This window comes from Pithys albifrons, chromosome 3 (assembly GCF_047495875.1).
Source record: "Pithys albifrons albifrons isolate INPA30051 chromosome 3, PitAlb_v1, whole genome shotgun sequence".
Lineage (NCBI taxonomy): Eukaryota > Metazoa > Chordata > Aves > Passeriformes > Thamnophilidae > Pithys > Pithys albifrons.
In genome coordinates, this window is record NC_092460.1 from 86,892,674 (window position 1) to 86,912,654 (window position 19,981).

At 40.1% G+C, this 19,981-nt stretch overlaps 1 protein-coding gene across 1 annotated transcript in view; it reads right to left on the reverse strand.

Moving 5' to 3' along the window:
• Positions 1 to 2,807: 2,807 nt before the first annotated feature.
• LOC139669589 (sucrase-isomaltase, intestinal-like) overlaps positions 2,808 to 19,981 on the reverse strand; it is a 36,441-nt gene continuing 19,267 nt past the window's right edge. The window contains exons 11-18 of the mRNA XM_071550089.1: positions 19,495 to 19,643; positions 15,533 to 15,617; positions 12,997 to 13,053; positions 11,178 to 11,308; positions 10,269 to 10,357; positions 9,859 to 9,908; positions 5,485 to 5,643; positions 2,808 to 2,946 (exon numbers count right to left, since the gene is read on the reverse strand). Of these exons, the coding sequence (XP_071406190.1) occupies positions 2,887 to 2,946; positions 5,485 to 5,643; positions 9,859 to 9,908; positions 10,269 to 10,357; positions 11,178 to 11,308; positions 12,997 to 13,053; positions 15,533 to 15,617; positions 19,495 to 19,643 (780 nt within the window). The 3' untranslated portion in view covers positions 2,808 to 2,886. The remainder of the gene's footprint in view (positions 2,947 to 5,484; positions 5,644 to 9,858; positions 9,909 to 10,268; positions 10,358 to 11,177; positions 11,309 to 12,996; positions 13,054 to 15,532; positions 15,618 to 19,494; positions 19,644 to 19,981) is intronic.

Consider the following 19,981-nt stretch of genomic DNA (forward strand, 5'->3'; position numbering starts at 1 on the left):
TATGAAAGCACTAGGTTATTTACTGATTTCACAGAAAACCTGTGAGCACTGACTGACTCCACATGGTTATCCAGCAAAGGGCTCTTTATAGAGGTGGCATCTCCCCTGCTCTTCAGCCACATCTGTGCTCCAACTTCCACACCAGTTTCCTTTGTCGCTGTTTGTCAGCAAATTCACCACCTCCCCTCTCACAGTCCTGCTTCTACCCACACTGTGCTACAAATTAGAGGCAAACCCCCTTTACCAAAAAAACCCCTCCCCCTGAAAAACCAAATCCCATTCCCCTGCTCCTAACCAGGGTGCTTACAAATTTGCTTTCTCTAACTCAGTGCTCTCTTGCTCTCTTACCAAGGTGAGGAACTAACATCTACACTTTTAGAGAAATCTTGGAGATAACTGGCAGCAGGCACTTCTGATGCCATTCTTGCAAAGACCATATGAAAGAGACTGGATTCTGCATAGAACTGGTCTGCTTTAGTGGTCCCCATCTGTCCCACATTGTCAAGCCATCCAACAGCTTTCTCTGGTTATGTTTGCAACATGCTCAGGGTGAGCAGCCTCAAGGCTCACACAGGCAGCACAAGAGGATGACTGGCAGTGTGGCTGAGCCCAAAACAACATGTCTGTGGCCAGTGGCCACAGGACTAACACCTCCACTGCCAGCTGGAGCCTCCACTGGTTGGTCCTGCCCTGAGATCTCTGATGCAGAGCCATGACATGCAGTACAGGCTCTGCTGTTCCTCAGGTTTGTGCAGCAGCAATGCTCTGTCTGCTGGTGGTGTTTGCTCTGTCTAGCTGCCTGCTGGTGGTGTTTGCTCTGGCAGAGGCTCTCCTGCTTTCCTCTGTCCCAAATACACAGCTCTCACAAAGCATTGTAACATCCTCCCTTTGCACAAGGCCCTTAGTTTGCATAGTCTGCAGACTCACAAGGGCATAATTTTCAAGTGTTTATTTCATCAAGAACTCTAGTTATGTTCTGTATTTTATAGCAATGAAGATGGTAATTTCATCCATCACCTTGAATCAGCTTTCACCCCACTGCCCATGTTCTGCTCTTCTTCAGCCTTTTCTCTCCACCTTCAGCTACACATTTTTTGTAGTACCTCCTCCAAATTCTTCCCACAAAAGAGCTGATGAGCAAGTTCTTTTCTCTGCACTGTGCAGAGCAAACATATCTTACATCAGATCTTATTTCAAACAGCAAAGACTCTGGAGATACCCAAGTCTTAAGATTTCTCCACAAGACCCATCTCACTTTGATGAAGGAGTCTTTAGCAGTCTGTCAGAGCTACATTTGTCTTCCTGCATATGCTAAACTGGAGAAGTTTATACCGCTCTGTTGTGCATCATGGCTAACTCAGAGGAACAGTGACCATGTAAAAACACCTGGATGAAATCCTCCTCAAGTGGTCTCGAACTGCCTGTTGTGAAAATTGGACATTCTTGTTAAAGCATGCTGGACTTGCACATGTGACGGTATGTCAGGAGCAGTTTCCCGTGGAGAAGTGTTGTGGGGCTTTTAGCAAGAGTAGCCTGAGGCTGATGCCTTTTCCTGCAGAGTTTTGGAAACAAAATTCATCTGCTAGGAACAGACATGACACTTCTGTTGTAAGAAGTGGGGTTTGTACATTTTAGTTATGGTGGAAGACAGGAACAGGAAGAGTCACAAGCACCTTAAGGAGCTTGAGACCAGGCTTAAGATTGCCTGCAGTGTCCTGAGGGAACTTCATTAGCTGGTGCTGGCAACCTAAACTGGAACACAGTCACTTCCTAACTGCCTTATCACTATTAAAGCTCTTCTAGTTACAAAGTGCAACTCAGATTTCTCAACAAAGGCAAAAGAGTTTTTCAGCACAGTTAAAAGCATGGGAACAGCTGAGTTTGTGAAGCTCTGGCCCGCCATGATGTGGATCCCTACTGTCAGAAGTCACAAAGTAAATTTAAGAGCACAAACCATTTGCTGTGGTAAGAGCAACTGTAACACTGCGAGCAGTCTCCATAGAGAATCAGATTCTTGAAAGAAATTCACCAAGCTTTCAAAAAATTGTCCCTATGATTACTGCATACCAAGACATGTCCAGGTCATGATCACAGTTCAGGAACATGGAAATGGAGACTAAATCAAATTATCACTACAGTTGTAAGTTTTGTAGTCTGAGACAATTATCTGATTTGTTAGATGTGGTTATATCATATTTAATATATTAATAGTTATTATATAGTATATGTATTGCATTTTGTATTCATGGCTGGTTATGTAAAATATTATTAAAATAATAATACAACCAATATATTAAAAAATTTCAAATATATAAAATAGTTAAAATTATAGTGACTCCTTAGTGCTGTTTCCACAAGCTGGAGCTTCTTATGGTCTTGGGAGATCACTCTGCAGCCAGAAGCAGCTGAACTACAAAGCAGACCTAGGTATGTCCAGCCTTTGATTAGCTGTGTTTCCTATGTATTCTCCTGCTAACACACATTGCCTCCTCTAGAACAGGGCTATGGGAATTGAGCTGACTCCTGGTTGTTCTGGGATTTTTTTGCTACCATATCTTTGAAAAAAAACCAAAAAGGGTAAGCTGTGCAGAATTTGTTCCCAGTGAGAGCATTTCCAAATATTATCTCCATCCATGGTGAGACAGAACTTTCAAGATGTTTCCCTCTATGCTATGTTGACCATACATCAATTTATGGTAATACTCATTAACTACTATTGAAAATTTCATTTGAATAATACTGACTTACAAATACTTTATAAAAAAGATCAGTCATCAGGTTCATAAGCAATATTTTAATGACTAAAAGCATTTTTTACATTAAAATCAAAGTGAGGTCAGAATCTGAGGGGCAAGGATGCTCAGTTGAGTCTGTGTTCTGATCATTCTAGTAAAACTTAATGTTGAGTTCCTGAGTAAGTGGAGCAGAAATCCGCAAAATCAGTTTCTGTGTAAAAAAAAGGACATAATTAATTACTTAATGTAAAAAAAGACCAGGCCAAAACAGAGACTAAAGCGAAACTTGTGCTTAGACCTTCATGGCTTTTTAACACATCTGGTAGGTGAGACTGACTTGATGGTAGTGTGCATCTTTCTACTGGTGTATCCAATTCAACATCCCTTTTAGAAATTCAGGAACAGTTTAAAATTAATTAACAATGTGAATTAAATATGAAATTATAAATACAATACCTGTCCTGCTCTTTCTCTGTTCAATGTTAAATTTAATGTATTTTTGCTACTCATGTAATTTCCATTTTCAGTACTTTACCAGTTTTATCTTTAGGTTTCAGAATTAATAATGTCTTAAAATGCATGATATCCATTCACACTTCTTAGCTATTTCTTTGCCAACCCAGCAATTCACATGAACATTAACAGTCTGTGCTTACTTAAATCACTTCTTCCAAGTATCTAATACTTTCCTCTTTCATCAGAGACAATTCTCTACCACTTCTTAGTAAGTTGGAATTCCATTTCTTGAGTAATTCGCTTTTTATTCAAAATGGGGAAAAAATCCAGAATTAAGGACTGCAACCCCATCCAAACACTAATCTAAACCTGCCAGGCAGTCAAAGAGGCTGTTCCAGACCTGTGACACTGCATGGACATTGGGAGCTATGGATGTTGGGAACCTCTCTGCACTTCCCAGCAGGGGATGCAAGAGAAATAAAAAGAACCTTCCTATGCCCCAGTCATTTTGTTGTCAGCACAAGCCTGGACAACAAATCTGCTCTTCCAACATCCCTGCTGCAGTTACTGTACAGTTCCTTAGGGCATGCTACTCTAGGGGGGAGAAAGATAACAGACTGCTAATAATAGGAAGATTCTGTGATATTGCAAATGTCAGATCAGGGTAGTGCTGCATGAATCTGAGAGAGAGAAGTGGCTTATTACTAAGCAACCTGTTTCTATTTATATACAAATAAATATGGCTCAATAAGCACTAAAGCACTGCTATTAGGTAAATTTGCTTTCTGTAAAGCAAAAGTAATATGGTAGATGTTAGTTTCTACTATAGCCCTTCAAACAGTGCAGTCTCTGCTTGTTAAACTATTATACAGTATGTAATCTCATTAAGTCTGTAAGAAAGTGGCAAATTTGCCCTCTACAATTTATTTTTTAATTACATGGGTTGTAAGTTTTCAAGATCCAAACCCAAGCTGCTAGTGCTCTTTTTTTTTTTTTTGTTAGAGGTTCAAACATGAGAGGATTATAGGTAGTGGCACTATAACATCTGTACAGGGATGGTGAGAGAGATTTGACTGAATCTGGTAGAATTGTGAGAGAAATATATTTAGCTGGTATAAAAATTGTAATTATTGTGCAGTTTTGGACCCCTAGTACAGCAGCTTAGTGGGTTTTTTTCCCAGCATTTGAAGTAGATCTTAAGTCACCAAGATGATCTTTTGCTCTTGAATCAAATTTTAAATAACACTTTTGTGACAAGGTTTTCAGTCTTTTTTAATCATCTTTCTATGTGATGCTGTTAGTGTGCAGTTATCTTCTGGATTTCTGTGATTGCTGCCTTCAAGCACATCTCTATGGAATGCTTTCTTTACTCTGCCACATTTATGTTGCTTTCAGCTTGCTTAGAGGCAGTTTGGCTGTTAAACAATTTCTTCCCTTGAGGCAATGCTGATTACACTTATTTATGACATCGTCTCTGAAAGTGAGATTTTTACAATTCTCCAAGGCAGAAATTTATTCTCAGCAATTTTCTTCCTTTACACATTCCTTCAATAAAATAAATGTTAGGTATATAATGGGGATCACTCTTTGGTTACAAATTAAACTTAAATCATTAAGCCAAGTGGGTAGGGTAACCTAAGATGTGACATCCACTACTTGTAGTTGGGACCACAGAGGATGTTGCAGCTCAGGGGTTATTAGGGATGTTCTATCTGACCCCTCTAGAATGTCTGCTTGTTGGTGTCAGAGGAGCACAGCACAAGCAAGTAATGCCTTTTGATCTGGAACACTGAGGCTGGACATTTTAAGATGCTGAAACTATACCTCCTTGGAAGATAGGGAGATGCTCCTTAGAGCCAATTACACAGGAATAATTTTTGGACACAAAGTACTTGTGAGAAATGATCTATACCACTTCTTTCCAACACCAGATAAAAAACCTTGAAAAGTGTTCTCATTTTATCAGAAGTATATGAATGCCCATAAAACTGCTAACAGTGCTTTCAACGTATGGAGCTGTATCTTCTTCGCAGTATTTCATTAGCTTAAAAATTTGTATAAGTGGCAGACATTAAGAGAGCGTATGTGTGATAGCAAAGATTAAAGTTTCCTAAGAGAGCTTTTGCTTTTTTTGGCTCCTCTAAATCTCATACTGTTGTATCAAGAATTGCTCTCTGGCTATACTTGGAAATCTAAAGGGGTGTGGATGAGAAACTGGTCCTGTTCTTCCTTGACTTCTGTTTTTCATTCTCCTTTCCTAAGTTTTTTCTTAACCACTCAGTTCAGCACTTACCCCACTGATGTCAAAAGAGAAGGCATCTCCATGGATGGATCTGCCATTCAGAGTTACAGCTTGAGGTCTCAGTTTCAGGCCAAGAATTGTAATTTTGTTGTACTTCAGAGTGTCAGCTCCTCTGTAGCCATTTTTCAGTATTTCTGTCTTCAGGTTTCCCTGTAAAAGCCACAGAGAAAACCTTAGGGCCACAACAATTCTTTACATGTGACTTACTGCTCACTGTAACAAGATCTCATCCTTGTCAATGAACATAAAGAATGTCTTTCAATGTAGAGATTGAAGTCCAAAACCAACAATCATATTAATTTGGACATAAGAAAGATTTCATGTATGATTATAATCTAAGAAAGTAAGAAGGAAAATAGCATTTACAACATTCATTTGGAATCTTCTTGGATGTTTTTCTACTTGTAATTAATGTAAATTTTGTTCCTGTACCCATTACAGAGTACAGTGGCATATGCAAAGCCAAAATCCAGATACGGAGATTCAATTAGTGACCTTAAGGCAGATTTAATTAACATCCAAAATTAACTGCTCTCAAATATTAACATCTTCAACAAACATCAGCTGCTAGATATTTTGCCCAGATTTTATGTACCATCCCTCCTGCTAGAAATCTCTCTCATATATGTCCCAACTTTGAGGAGACTGAAGGAACACTAAGTCCACAGAGCTTTGTTTGTTGTACTTTTTATTTACTATAGATCCCATATTAAGGGATGTACCAAGAGGACATATAAAGTCATTAAACTAATGCATTTGGTTCACCAGTGACAGTAATTTCCCATACATGCAATGAAGAGGAATCATCACATTTGTTATGTGATCAAAGTTGTTAAGGAAATAAAGATGAATTACACTGCCCAGGAAATGATGGATTGCTATGCAATCATGACTTTTTAAAAATATGCCAAGGATAAACCCATGATAGAACCTTTTGCATAAATTAGTCTATGTTATTTCAGTGGTGCGTGGTAGGAGGGGAGCAGAGGCTGGATCACAGTATTTGTAATTTAGGCCTATGCTTAGACTGCTTATTTCAGGCATCCACACTAAAAATAAGTGCAAATCCCCAGCACACTGATTTAAACTGCCTAAATAAGGAATGTTGGCTATTATTCAGCAAATGGGGAGAAGCCTCTAAGAGCCTCTGGAGAATTTGTTATGGTACTTATATGTGCTGTTTTCTCCTCACTGGCAGAGCTCCAGCACAGAGGGAGGTTCACTAAAGAGAGAGCACCTCCCTACAGTGGTTTATTGCTGTCTCAGGTGTGGCTAAGCAGGAGAACTGGCACAGACCCAGGAAGCTCTGTATGATGTTGAACCCAATGACCACAACTGTATTAATAAGCTCTGAGGCCCTGAGACAGGACTCTTCAATACACATTGTTCTCTCTGACCAAGGTCTAGAACTGTAGGTCTTGGAAAGACAAGGAGGTGATGGTCTAGGGGAATGAGAGATCCTCTCTTCCCCAAGCACTTAGTGGATAAAGAAATTGCCCAGAAAGGTCCTGAGTTCTCAGCTGAGGGGGGAGCTTATGGATGTCACTCAAAGCCCCGTAAGTGGAAAGCAAAATGAAGTCCTTGATCTGAGCCAGAAGCCAGGACTTCTGTACTTTGAGCAGCAAGGTCATGATTTTTCTCTTTTAGTGTCTAACTCTGGTCCTATTAACTTCACTTTTTTCCCCCCCACATCTTCCCCCTGAAAATTGGATCTGTTTAAGGAGGGAATTCCTTTCAGGCTCTTTAGTTACTTAGTGGCTAGTGCATCCTTTCAGAAGTTCATTGGGTAAGCTTTCCCATCACCATTCCTTCAGTGTAATGTGGACTCGGTACAGGCTGAGCACATCTGCCTTGTTTGCCACCCCTGCAGATGAGGATCTCCCTGCTCGTCCCTGAAGTGTGGTGGATCTTATACACCTGTCTCACATATTTTTCTAGACTGGTGAGCCTCACAGAAGGGGGCAGTTTGGCTTAGGTCACTTAGTCACTCTGCATATTGAAAAGGAGATGTCAAGTTAATTCAAATTCCAACTACAGAGAGACAGCACCAGAGAGCAGAAGCTTGAATTGTTCTCTGAGACTTAAGTGCCTACAATAGTCTTGAATTCTTCTTTATACTTCTGGGTTGTTTAAATGAAAATATAAACTAGAAGATCTAATCCTGTAGCTGTTACTTGTACAACACTCTTTGCTGGGTTCAGAATAAATGCTGTGATGTCAGACCTTATCAGCAAATCTCTCAGGGAACACAACTTGTGTGTTCTACTAAAACTAGGTGTGAATAAATTATTCATCCGCATTTTTTTAAGAATATAGAAATGTGCAACAAATACCAAGACTTTCATACATTTCTCATACTTCTACAATTTGCTATTTGAGATGGACTGTTTTCTTTATAAACACATAATAAAAAATCGACATTAAAGATTATTGGAATGCAGGTAGGAATTCAGTCATGGATTTACAGGCAGAAGTCAAATATGAGCAATGAGAAATGGAAGTGCCAGAGAACCAACAATCTAATTTGCACAGTTCAGAATTTAATATAGAACTGGATATGGTTTTTCTGTAGCCTTCCTGCAATAAATTACTATACACAGACTACAGAAAACCAAAGTGATTTTTCTTCCTTTTTGCTGTTGAAATATCCTTTTTTTTTAAGAAGGATTTTTTATTGGTAAATCAAGAAGAAAATAAGTTAAAAATTAAATTTAAAGTCTACACATGTGGTATTAGTTCCAGGAAAATATCTCACAAATATACCAGGCTACATAATAAAACCTGTTGGCTTGCCACAGCTTGCTCTTGCTTCTGGAAGACAGACCTTCTGAGACCAATATCACAATAGGGGTTAACACGATTTTATTATTTTGAATATTTTCTGCAGACTACTTTGGGGCTTCTACAAATATATGACATGAAAATCATAGAATCATTTAGGTTGATAAATACCTTTAGGTTATCAAGTCCAACTATTAACCCAGCACTGCCAAATCCACCACTGAACTGTATCCCCAGGGGCCACAACTGCCTGTCTTTTAAATACCTCCAGGGATGGTGAGTCCACCACATCCCTGGGCAGCCTCTTCCAGTGCTTGATAACCCTTTGGACTGAAGCAGGTTTTCCTCATATCTAATCTAAACCTTCCCTGGTGCAACTTGAGGCCTCTGATCCTATCATTTGTTACCTGGAGAAGAGACCAACACTCACCTCTACAACCTCCTGTCAGGCAGTTGTAGAGAGCAATAACGTCTCCCCTGAGCCATCTTTTCTTCAGGTCAAACATCCCCAGCTCCCTCAGCTGCTCCTCACAAGATGTGCTCCAGATTCTTCACCAGATCCATTACCCTTCTCTGGACACAGGTTGTGAGGTGCAGCCTCACCAGTGCTGAGCACAGGTGGACAATAACTGCCCTAGTCCTGCTGGACACACCATTGCTGATACAAGCCAGGATGCCACTGGCCTTCTTGGCCATCTGTGCAAACTACTGGCTTGTATTCAGCTGGCTGGGGACCAAATCATGCCATAGCCTACATACAATATCCTATTTCTTACCAAATGCTAGAATTGCTGTTGAAATGTGATCTGTGTAGATTATTGAATTAGATTAAGATTTTTTTACAATAACTCCCACAACTTACTATCATATACCTGATGAGCTTATAGTAGATTTATTTTACAGCATTTTTCTGAATTGAGGCCTAGACTGTTGGGTTTTTCTATCAGGCTTTCTCAGGACATGTCTACACAGAAGTGAGTGCTGTCTGAAAGGCATTCGTGCACTGACCCTGAGCTAATCTATTCCTGTGCTGTGTGGAGCATCTGATCAACACAGTGGGTTGCCAGTAACATGCTGAATCGCTCCACAGGAGACCAGCCATGGGAGCTGTCTCTGTGCTGTCAGACAAGCAAATGCAAGCTAAAGAATTGAGACTACATAATTCTCCATGCCATAAAACAAAAACTTCAAGTGATCAAAGTCAAAAAGTTGCCGGGATATCCTGAAGAGAGAAATGTAGCCCTCTCCCACACATCAGACTCAAAGTGTTCACCAGGAGGAAGACAAAGAAAAGGTCTCTCATCCCCAGAAGTTGCAACTTAGAAAAAAAAAAGCAGATTCACATCCCAGCAGGGACATTAATGATGTGTCTCACTATGATACTCAATGAAGCAAACACAAAACTGCAGCATCAAAGTTGGACTATTTTGTAGCTAGTTGTAAATGAAAACATTAGGTAGTTCACCAGGTTTAAAGGCTGAGTTCGAACCAAAAAGCTTTCAAAAGAAAAGTTAGACCTTAGAATGGCTATACTAAAATACAGCTACCTATATATAAGTAGGTACTTTGTATGTTGCTACTTACTTTGCTGAATGTATATTTAGCCAAGAAGTAGTTCTCATTTTCAATGGAATCTGTCAAAACACAAAGCAAGGAGGATTGGTATCAAAACAGGTAGCAAAATCCATAAGCAGTTCAGATTAATTGTAGCAAGGTAAGGTCAGACTAAGATGAGTTGTGGGCTATTCAATCTCTTTCTTTAGTGTTAGGTTGAGCTCAGGGGAACACAACTTCAGAGGCTGCCCTCTCTCGAAGACCAGCTATTCCCAGTGTCACATGTTTCTCATATCAAAATGCTTTCACCTTTTAATGTGCAACTTGGAGTCAGTTCTCCAGCTATTTCTAGCAGAAGCCAGTGCATTATACTGCTGAAAAGGTGGCCTGAGGAGAACCCTGCATACAGACACTGCTTCACAGCAAGGGACCAGGCTTACCAATGGAATCACCATCATCCCAGAAAAGAGACCCAGAAGCTTCTCCTTGTTCATCCAGGGCAATAATGAGTCCAAATGGGTTCAGACGGCTGTTGACAAACACATTGAGAAGTGTCAATACAAACTTGTGGGCACTGTCCCTTCCAAGTAATTTAACAAAAACTTCTGAACACCATTAACTCCCATTTTAAGGTTACAAAAAAAGGCCGTGACAGAAGAATGCCAACAGTGTTCACCAACAGGAGTTTTGAAGTGATGACAAAACTTTGCCTTGCCTTGTGCCACTGGAGTGTAAAATTCCCACCTTCTGAGTGCTCATGTGGACAAGTTTCCCCTTCTTTTGTGGCCTTAATGTATGGCAACTGGACAGTCTGGAAGTCAAGTGGTCCCCAGTGCTACCTTACTGCAGTTTGGCTTGGTTGCTGCACAGTGCTGTTCCCTCCCCTTCCTACTCAGATTAGCTTCTGAGCATGGTTCAGGCTTGACACCAGTGTATTATCCATTAGCATGGGGGAATAATTTTTCTCTAAAGAGATTTGAGCTTTTCCACCTTACTTATGGCGTTTGATAAATTCACCTAAGGAGAAAAGTTTTGCATTTTTCCCTTGAATACATTTACTTTGAATGACTGACAGCAGGTCAGTGTGGCACTAAGAGGTGCAAATAGTTTTCTGAGCATAACCACAAAGCCAGGAATAGGCTATGCAAATGCTGGTGTGGGTCATCTCTGGGGTGATTTCCCCTAATGAAATGGAGCAAACAGTGGCATAAAAATACTGTACTTATCACCTGAGAAGAGGCAGCTGGGAGCTGCAGATAGTCTCTCTTCTGTCCTTTGATTGATTTTTTGACTGCCTGTGGGTCTGACCCACACCATGGCTGCTTGGTGGCAAATATAGATGACTTTACCTCTTTGTAGTGGTTGTGGCTGGTGCCTGTTCTGGCAGAATGTACCCTCCACGGATGAACAGAGGGATCTTGCTCAGTGGAGCAGACACAGTAGCATAGTTCTTCTTCCAGGCACTTGGCACTTTAAGACCCTACCGCAAAAATTAATGCAGTTAAAAAGAAGCCAATCCAAGCCAATCCATAGAAGCACTGTACATATATACCATTGAAAAAGAGAACAGGGGGCACATTTTCATCTCAATAACATCAGTGAAAAAACATACTAAAATGTGGATTACAGGAGTATTTTTCCAGTTTCTTTTTTAACATGAAAGAGGATCTAGCCCCTGCAGTTATGCATATGCATGAGATAAAGCATGATGAATGAAAGACAGCAAATGGTCTTTAAAATGGTATCATTATTCCATATGCTATAGAAAAAAAACCCTCATCAAGAGACTGAGCAAAAAGAAATAGAAACTTTGCTTCCTCTTTTTATACATATGGAGCCTGTCACACTTCCCTTTAAGGTAAGTGATTCATAATCATTTGGGAATGTAAACTGTAGATTTTCTTTTCTTGTAAGGACAATTCTTCCCCTTTCAAAAAGTAATTACAGCAGTCAGTGCATGAAATTTGTGTGTGTGTGTAGACAACCTGCATCATCCCTTTCTGGTTTAATGCCTCAAAACCAGGTGTAGGCAAGACTTATGTACAGAGTAGATAACAGGAAGGCTTTGCTCTTGCCCTCTGTAAATTATAATTATAATTAATGGCAAGTACCCAGCCTTGGGTTTGGATAAGCACGGTATGTATGGCAAGTCCATGCCAAATGCTTGGAGATGAGCAATGCTATTGCTGGGGACAAGCACATAGGCAGGGCAAGGGACACTGAGGATGCTGTCCCTGTGCCCAGCCCAGCAAGAGGCCTTAGAGGGAACCACAACAAGGGGAGTTGAATTAAATGCTCAACTTTGCAGTGTCACAGTCTTACAAAAAGGGAAAAGGGAAAGCATTGGATGACCATCCATCTGAGGACACCAGCCAAATGCTGAAAATGACCAAATGCCTTTAAAAAGAAGTCTGCATGTCCTCTGAGAGCATTTCTGTTCTGCCTGCTCCTCTGCCAGAGTCTCTCAGAGTAGTTAACAACAGCCTGAGGATCCTGGGCTCACATTTCTGAAAGCTCTTAGCATCAGCCTAACTGCTCCTGTTGAAGCCAATTCTGGTCTTAGCCTGTGGATTGCAGCAGAGTGTAGTTAAGTTGAAACTGAGCACTTTCGGAAATGTGGTCCTGGGGATGGTGTTCAAAAGGTCAAGACTCATAGCCCTTGAAACTAGAAGACACCAGTTTTCCACAGAGCAGATTGTTCTGCATCTCTTGGAAGTATCTTCTGGAGGGGAGCCTCACCTTGCTCTCAAATTATGCCTTCTGTCAAAAGTGATGCATGTGCAAAAGTGCATGCACAGAAGAGTTTGTGGCATGTTCTCAGGAGTGTGCCTCAGGTTTCTGCCTCTGTTTCTATGCAGGAAAGTGCATCAGTACAAGAAGTGTGCGGGAAAGAAAAAAATCTTGGTAATTTCATGCATGCCTAGGCTGCTCTTGAAAATCTAGTTTTATGTGTCTTAGACATTTACAAACCAAAAATAGAAAATAAAATGTTCCTGAGAGCTTTTAGCTCACAGCTAGCCTGGTGTAGACTTTTTGTTCTCCAGTTTGCTTAAGCACAGATGCTGAGGTAAAAATACTGCTGAACATTGTTCAAAGTTATTTTGCTGGAATTGTACCATTTTAAATTATTTTTAAAAACGTAAGAAAGTTAATCTTAAAAATACATACGGTATAGTAGTCAAACCATTCTGCTTCAGGGAAGTATACATCCACAGATCTTGCTCCCTGTAATTATTATAAAGAGATTAAAAGATTAAAGTCTTTTTTTCTTTTTGCATTTCTGATATTACATTAGCTTTATTATATTTGTGCATGGAGAGATGTATGCCGAATATTCTAATAACATCAAATCTTGGATATTAGGGCTGAGTTATTGTTGTAGCAGTGGACTACTGCTGGCTAATCTATAACACTAAACAGACAAGCTTATCCTATTTGGGGGTTTTTACTGCCATTCCATGGAATGAGGCAATGTTACATGATTATTTCATTCTAATATATAGCTCTGTGTCTTGCAAATGTAATTGGCCCAGGTGCACTCCTCTCGCATCTGAGCAACCCCAGCGAGGTCTGTGGCAGCCTTTGCAAGACAGGACTTCTCAGTGAAGTGGGAGGACATCACTGCACCATTCCTGTCACAGAAACAGGCAGAGAGTAAGCTCTAGCAAGGAGGATACACAGATATTTCTCTTCTTGTAAACAATTTAAAGTTGCAGATAAGTAATAATAAATAATAAATGTGCTGCTAATTGCACAACTGCTGTACTTCATTTTGCAGCATGTGTTGTATCATATCGCTGCAGGGATGAAATCACGCTAAAGGCACTTTGAATCAATAACTCCAGGCACAGTTGGAATCAAAACATACTTCCATTTTGGTTAGAAGCTGCATTCTTACAAACAGATTAATTTTGACTCTCAAGGCAGATGTCTTCCCCTTTTCAGGGTTATGGTTTAGCCCCAAGCACTACCGTGGGGAATATGTGAAACAAGAAAAGTGAAGGTGGAGATGAGTCAAGCAAAAGTTACCATTTCATATTTTAGGGATTTTATATAAATTTATGAAAACCCCTAGAAAGTCAAGGTGCCTCCCTCTCCATCTTTTCTCTGCCTTATTGGGACAACCCTGGATATTCTGGTCTGCAGAAAAGTGTGTAACCACCGTCTGAATCATGATGATTTCAAGGCCAGGTTGGATGGGGCATTGGGAAGCCTGATCTAGTGAGAGGTCCCTTCCAACCCAAACCATTCTATGACTGTGATTCTATAAGCCTTGCCCTTATGACTCCCTAAATAACAAACCAGTGTGTAAGGTTCCCCGTTTTAATTTTGATGGATGTCTCACTTGCTCTCACTCTAGGACTCAAGGAACAAAGGGCAAGCCATCCCTGACCCATCTTCTCTACGCAAGCAGATGCCATGACGCAGTGTGATGCAGTCACTGCTGGTCTCCAGTGCCACAGGGAAGGGCTTGCAGCTCATCTCTGACTGCCTTGCTAGCTGGCACAGCCCTGGCTGCCACCTCACACACTGCAAGACCCAGGAATTTGTTGCCTTCAACGTTCTGCTTTCCTCACCAGGGCATAGGCACCCAGCCCTCCTTTTGTGCTGCAGTCCTCCAAAAAAACATTAGGATCTCCTTATCTAGACCCCCTATCATTTTATGTATCCTTATAATGTTCCCCTTAATTTACTTCTTTGCAGGAAGCCTCCCCTGGCTTGTCACTTGCTCTTCCTGGGAAGGTTTCTCTCACATCCTTCATGCTCTTTCTGGTCTGAGACCCTGTGAAATCTCCTTGTTACTCATCAGCTATTAGAAGCCTGTGGGAGTCTGAAGATGAAGGACTGACGAATAAAGTACCTCAGTGGAGTCAGAGTGGTTTTAGATGCAGAAATAAGAATTTCATTTTAAATTCACAGAGGCAAAAGTGTTGGTTAAAAAAAGGTGACAAACAGTGGCTTTTTCATATGTTTGATCATCAGCAACATCTAGAAATATATCAGATATTCCTGCAGCATGCTGATTGCAAACAGCACTAGGATACATCACATACAAATACTTAGATGTGCTCAGACATACTTTTCTTGTGCTGTCAGCAGTCAGTGGTGGGCAAGGAGAGAAACCCAAGCTTCCTCCAGCCAAGCAAGGAGAGCCCTGACTCCAGCACTGTGCCCAGCACAGCAGAGGAAAATGCTGCTTTTTAAAACCTGTCCTATTAGCAGCTAAGATTATCATTACTGTTTCTGTAATGACTGCATTTACCTGTAATGCTGGGAAACTCCTACCACAGCTCTTGAGATGCTGCAGTTCCAAAACTCTGTGGGTGAGCAGTAATATGGAAACCAGTTTGCTTTCATATCTGTGTTTCTTCCTAGCTTGGCAATTACTGCTCTATGTGTGTCCTTGGAGGCTGCTGCCAGCACAATAACAGGAGCACGTGAGGGGCAGAATCCAATCTCCTTACATCCGTTTGTCGCTTGGAGTAGCACAGAAAGGCTGTGCCCTCACTTTCATCCTCCCACTTCAAGTACTGGGAAGCTCTGCACTGTCTGTGCTGCTCAGAAATGTGTTCTGCAAGCTTTGACAGTAGAGGGAAGGAAGGGATAGATATGAGCAAACATGCTCTGAATGTCACCCAATGCCCAAAAGGCAGTTCATTTCTTTTATTCCAGTATGATGGCATTTTTTAATTACAGTACTTGCCTCATCAAGAACAGGAGCAATCATAAAGGCAGGTCCCCAAAGGAAGGCAGTATCTATTCCATGAGTCTGCTGATCAGAGGTAAATCTATGTTGAAAGTGAAACATACAATGTTAACTCACATTTTGATAGAACTTGCTGAATATTTTGATATTACTCACTGTGAAAAGAATTCTGCTCCCTCAAGATACCCTTCCAACACCATCAAATACTTTTCCTGATTGAGGGAATGCCAAAAGTTGGACAGAAATTCAGGAAGTACAGTAGCACCTATCATCCCAGGGCAAACCAGAACTCTCACAAAATGATGAAACTAATTTCTTTTCAGAGCAACAATAGTGGGTAAACAACTAACTTAATTTCTGTCCAGTGAGCTGAGCCTTCATTGCAGGAGCCAATGAGCAGGAGAGGGGCCAGGACCAGGAGAGGGAACATAGACAAAACCCACCGTGCTCTAGGATCTACACCATTTATGAAAATCCCTGGAATTGGCTTCCCACATCTGTCACAGATTTACATTTGAAATCTTTTGCAAGACAAACACAAAGCAATTTCACATATAGTGTGCTTTTTAGCTGCCTCTCCAGAATGGATGAGAAACCTATGGAATTCAGTCCATTTTATTCAATGCATTAAGATTGTTTTGGATTCTGATCATGTCCTCCAGAGCACTCTCAATCCTGTTCACCTGGCATCATCTGCCTTCTCTTGGGCAGACATTGATAGTCCACCATATATATTGAAGAGATCCTCCCCATCTCAGGAACCTCCACTCAGCTGGCATAAAAACCTTGAGAATTTAACTGGATTGCAATCATTTGTAAGTCTATCTCTGAGGAAATTAATAATAGATTCTAGTTATTTTATAAGAAAATGTCACATAGGGTGTGTCGAAATCCTCCTAAAATCAAGGTACCTTTTACCTCCTGACTTCTGCCACTCCTCTGCCCTGCTTCCCATCCAAACAGCCCTGCTGCCTTGTCATAGATGGCAATTGGTCTGGTTTTCATTATTTTTGACAAAATCACACTGGCTAGTGCATATTTACATATTATTCTCTAAGGGCATATAAATTCTTTATTTAAAATTTATTTACTTTGTCTGTTTAACTGACTTTGCAGCTGCCTCTGTCTAAAGCCAGGTGTCTGTTGTACACTGGCCAGAGCAGAGTCGCTCAGGGTCAGTGCCCTGCTCTGCCCCCCTGCCTGGTCAGGGCACCGTCACAGTCTGCACCCAGCCCAGGCTTACAGAAATTTTCCCAAATGAGCAAAGATGACTCAGAATAAAAAGACATCTATTGAGTGTTCAGATTTCTAAAATATTTGAAGCTTAGGGGAGCACATGGAACTTATGAAAAAAATGTTCTTGAAAGCGTGCCTTGGGCTCTGCCTGAAGGAAACCTCAATTTACTCAGAGTTCCTTTTTCTGTCCAGAACAGTAGCTGTTTTGGACACCTTAATCTCGGTCATTATTGCATTTTGACATAATGCTTTGTAAATATTTAAAGCACATTATGGGTTTTGATAAATAGCTTTGTCTTAAAGACTTTTTGAGTTTTTGTTGTCATCTCAATAGCTTCTCTTTATTTTCAATTTCACTGTAATAAAATCGTAATATTAATTTAATATGCTTTGTTGTGGCAGATTTCAGGACAAAAGGCTGATCAAGAAATTATGACAAAAGTGAGGTTGATTGTATTTGTATAAGGATACAAACATCTCACCACTTAACAGCACTGCTTTCTCTTGCAATTATAGGAACCATGAGCACAAATTCACAAACAAATGAACTTTCCTGTTTTGAAAAGATAAGCCATTAAACCATGTCTGTGATCTATGGACAGTCCTTAATTCCCTCTGCATGCTTTCTCTAGTTAAATGATGGGCTCTCTTCTGTTGTGTTTTTCCCCTGCTTGGCCATTAAACATCTTTCCCTTTCACTAATGGATTACTATCTCATGGTCTTTTTGGACAGCTGAGACACTGATGCCTCTGTTTCACTGACTGAAAGACTCAAGGCACCTAATGTGCTTGCAAGAACCTACTGGGATGTTGTTCTTGTTTGCTATTTGAAAAAAGTCCCTCAATGTTTGAAATGGAATGAAAAACCTCAAATGACCATCTGAAACAGCTATTGGAGCCTCCCTGCCCAGGCACATTTGTTTCATGGTGAGGGTTGTGAATGCATAAGAGCTCCATCTCAAAAGCTACTGCGGGAACTTTTTTAGCTCTCCTTTGTATTTTTTACAAGAGGAAGGTTTGATGCAAAGTTCCATCATCCATACACTGAAAATTCTGTTTCAATTCTCTCTTTCTCAAAGCCTCATATTTCTCCTCCTATTAGCATCTAGGGCACTTTCTCTACTTCAGTTAGACCCAATAGTAAACCAATTAATATTCATTAGAAATAATAAGAAATATACTAATTAAGTAATAATAGTAAGTGGAATTAACTAATAGTAAGAAACACTTTTAAGCCATTTGAGTATCTAGCTACAGCAATGTTCGCAAGTGATGGGACTACTAGGGTGCCACTAGGATGGAACCTGGGGAATGAAAGTTTGTGTTGATGCCTACACTATTTACATGCATTTTAGGGGTTTTATTCCCTAATAATCTCACTCTGATTGCACTGACTAAACTACCATCAATGGCTGTAGTCCATCTCTTGGCTCAGTTTCATCTGACAGAAAATTCCACTGGTGCATCTGAGACTGTTCTACAATTCAAATCAAAGCAAATTTGGAAATTTTGAAATGCAGATGTTGCCCAAATAGAGCACAGGTATGCTGGTAATGGTCAGAAAGGCAGCTTTAATTACTAAAGTAATTCTGTATTAGCAGAGATCAGCTAATATTAATGCCAAAATTAACTTGAGTGTTTCCAATATTGACACAGATCTTATAAAGCAAAAAAGTAGAGCTGAAATAAATAACATATAGCCCCTTGTAAGACATGAATACATATAAAATTCTCCTTAACATTACCTAGTAAAATAATGCTGCAGAACACTTTTGAAATTTATCAGTTAACTATTATGCTGATTGAATGGTCTGCACTTCAGTGTAATCTCAGTTTAATTTGCAAAAAATGCCTTACCCTTTAACCAGAATTTTTTTAACCTAGAGGGAAAACGAATATTAAACAATTCACAGTATAGGCTGCACCAATGAAACTAAATTGTGCCACAGCTTTGGACAGTAGCCTTTCATATATATCATTTGCACTCTTTTTACTCAAGTCTTTCCATAAAGCGTTCTGAAGTAGAAAATTTACCAAAAGCAGGTTAAAAAAGCAATTAAAATATGAGGAAAGGGAGACTAAACCTCAATTGAATTCCTGCTTCTTCCAAACAGAAAAAATGAGTTGTTCCAAAAATCTGAGTCTAATTTTCTGAAGGGGTTTTCAGTCTGTATTTATTAATCTCAGTTTTGCACCTGCTTCTACACTGAAACATCTCTATCTCTGTTTTTTCTGTGCAATTTGTGGACACAGATGTGGGTTTCACAGATAGCTGGCAGATGCAAGTGGTAAATTGGAAAAAAACAAATGCTGTGGATGATTGGACTCTCTGTATGAGACCTTTTGGCATTCTGGACCAGAATACAGATTTCATCTATTTCACTCAAATACAGAAAATACAGGTATGTGATTCCTATTTCTGAAATAAAAAAAGAACTACATATTTGCCTAAGATTAGAAATTTTCAGAATTCTTCTTTCTTAGGTTTTCTTTTTTCTCCCACTGGAAACAAATACAGGTTATATTTTAATGGAAATTCACTGCATATATTAAGAGTTATTGTTGTGCATAAAATTTGATTAATTGTACAACTGGTTTTTTAAGAAAGTGCATGCAATAATAATACTATGAGGATTCTCAGACAGATGTCAACTAGTATATACATATATATATTTGTAAAAGCTCAACTAATTTTGTGATAAAGTTATGATATAAAGACTCACTCGTGCATCAGTGAGCGCACCACTGTGTTTCCATGAACGTGGGACTCGAAGAACAAGGTGTACAAGTATGGCAGCAGTGAGTATCTGATCCGAAGCGTAGCACGAGAGATCTTGGCAAACTCATCTCCAAACACAGCTGGGTCTTGTTCCTGTTGAGTAAAAGCTTTGATTTTTACTGAGCATTGAACCTTGGGCTGCAAATTCAACAGAAAACATGCATGCAACATAAGGAGAGCTGTGGCTGACATGATGCTAAGAAAGTGAGTGTTTTAATAAGAAAAAGCACTGATTTGCAAAGTAGAAGATGGATTAAGAACAACGTCCATTCTTACCAAACTAATGCTTGTATAAAATTTTTCAACTTAAAAAATTGCAGTGAGTTCAAACAGATCAGGCCCCACCACAGGGTAAGCCCTCTGCAATCACACCTAACACTGTCATGGAGGGGAGTTCGGGTTTCATGTCTGTGCTCAGGAACAGATACTCT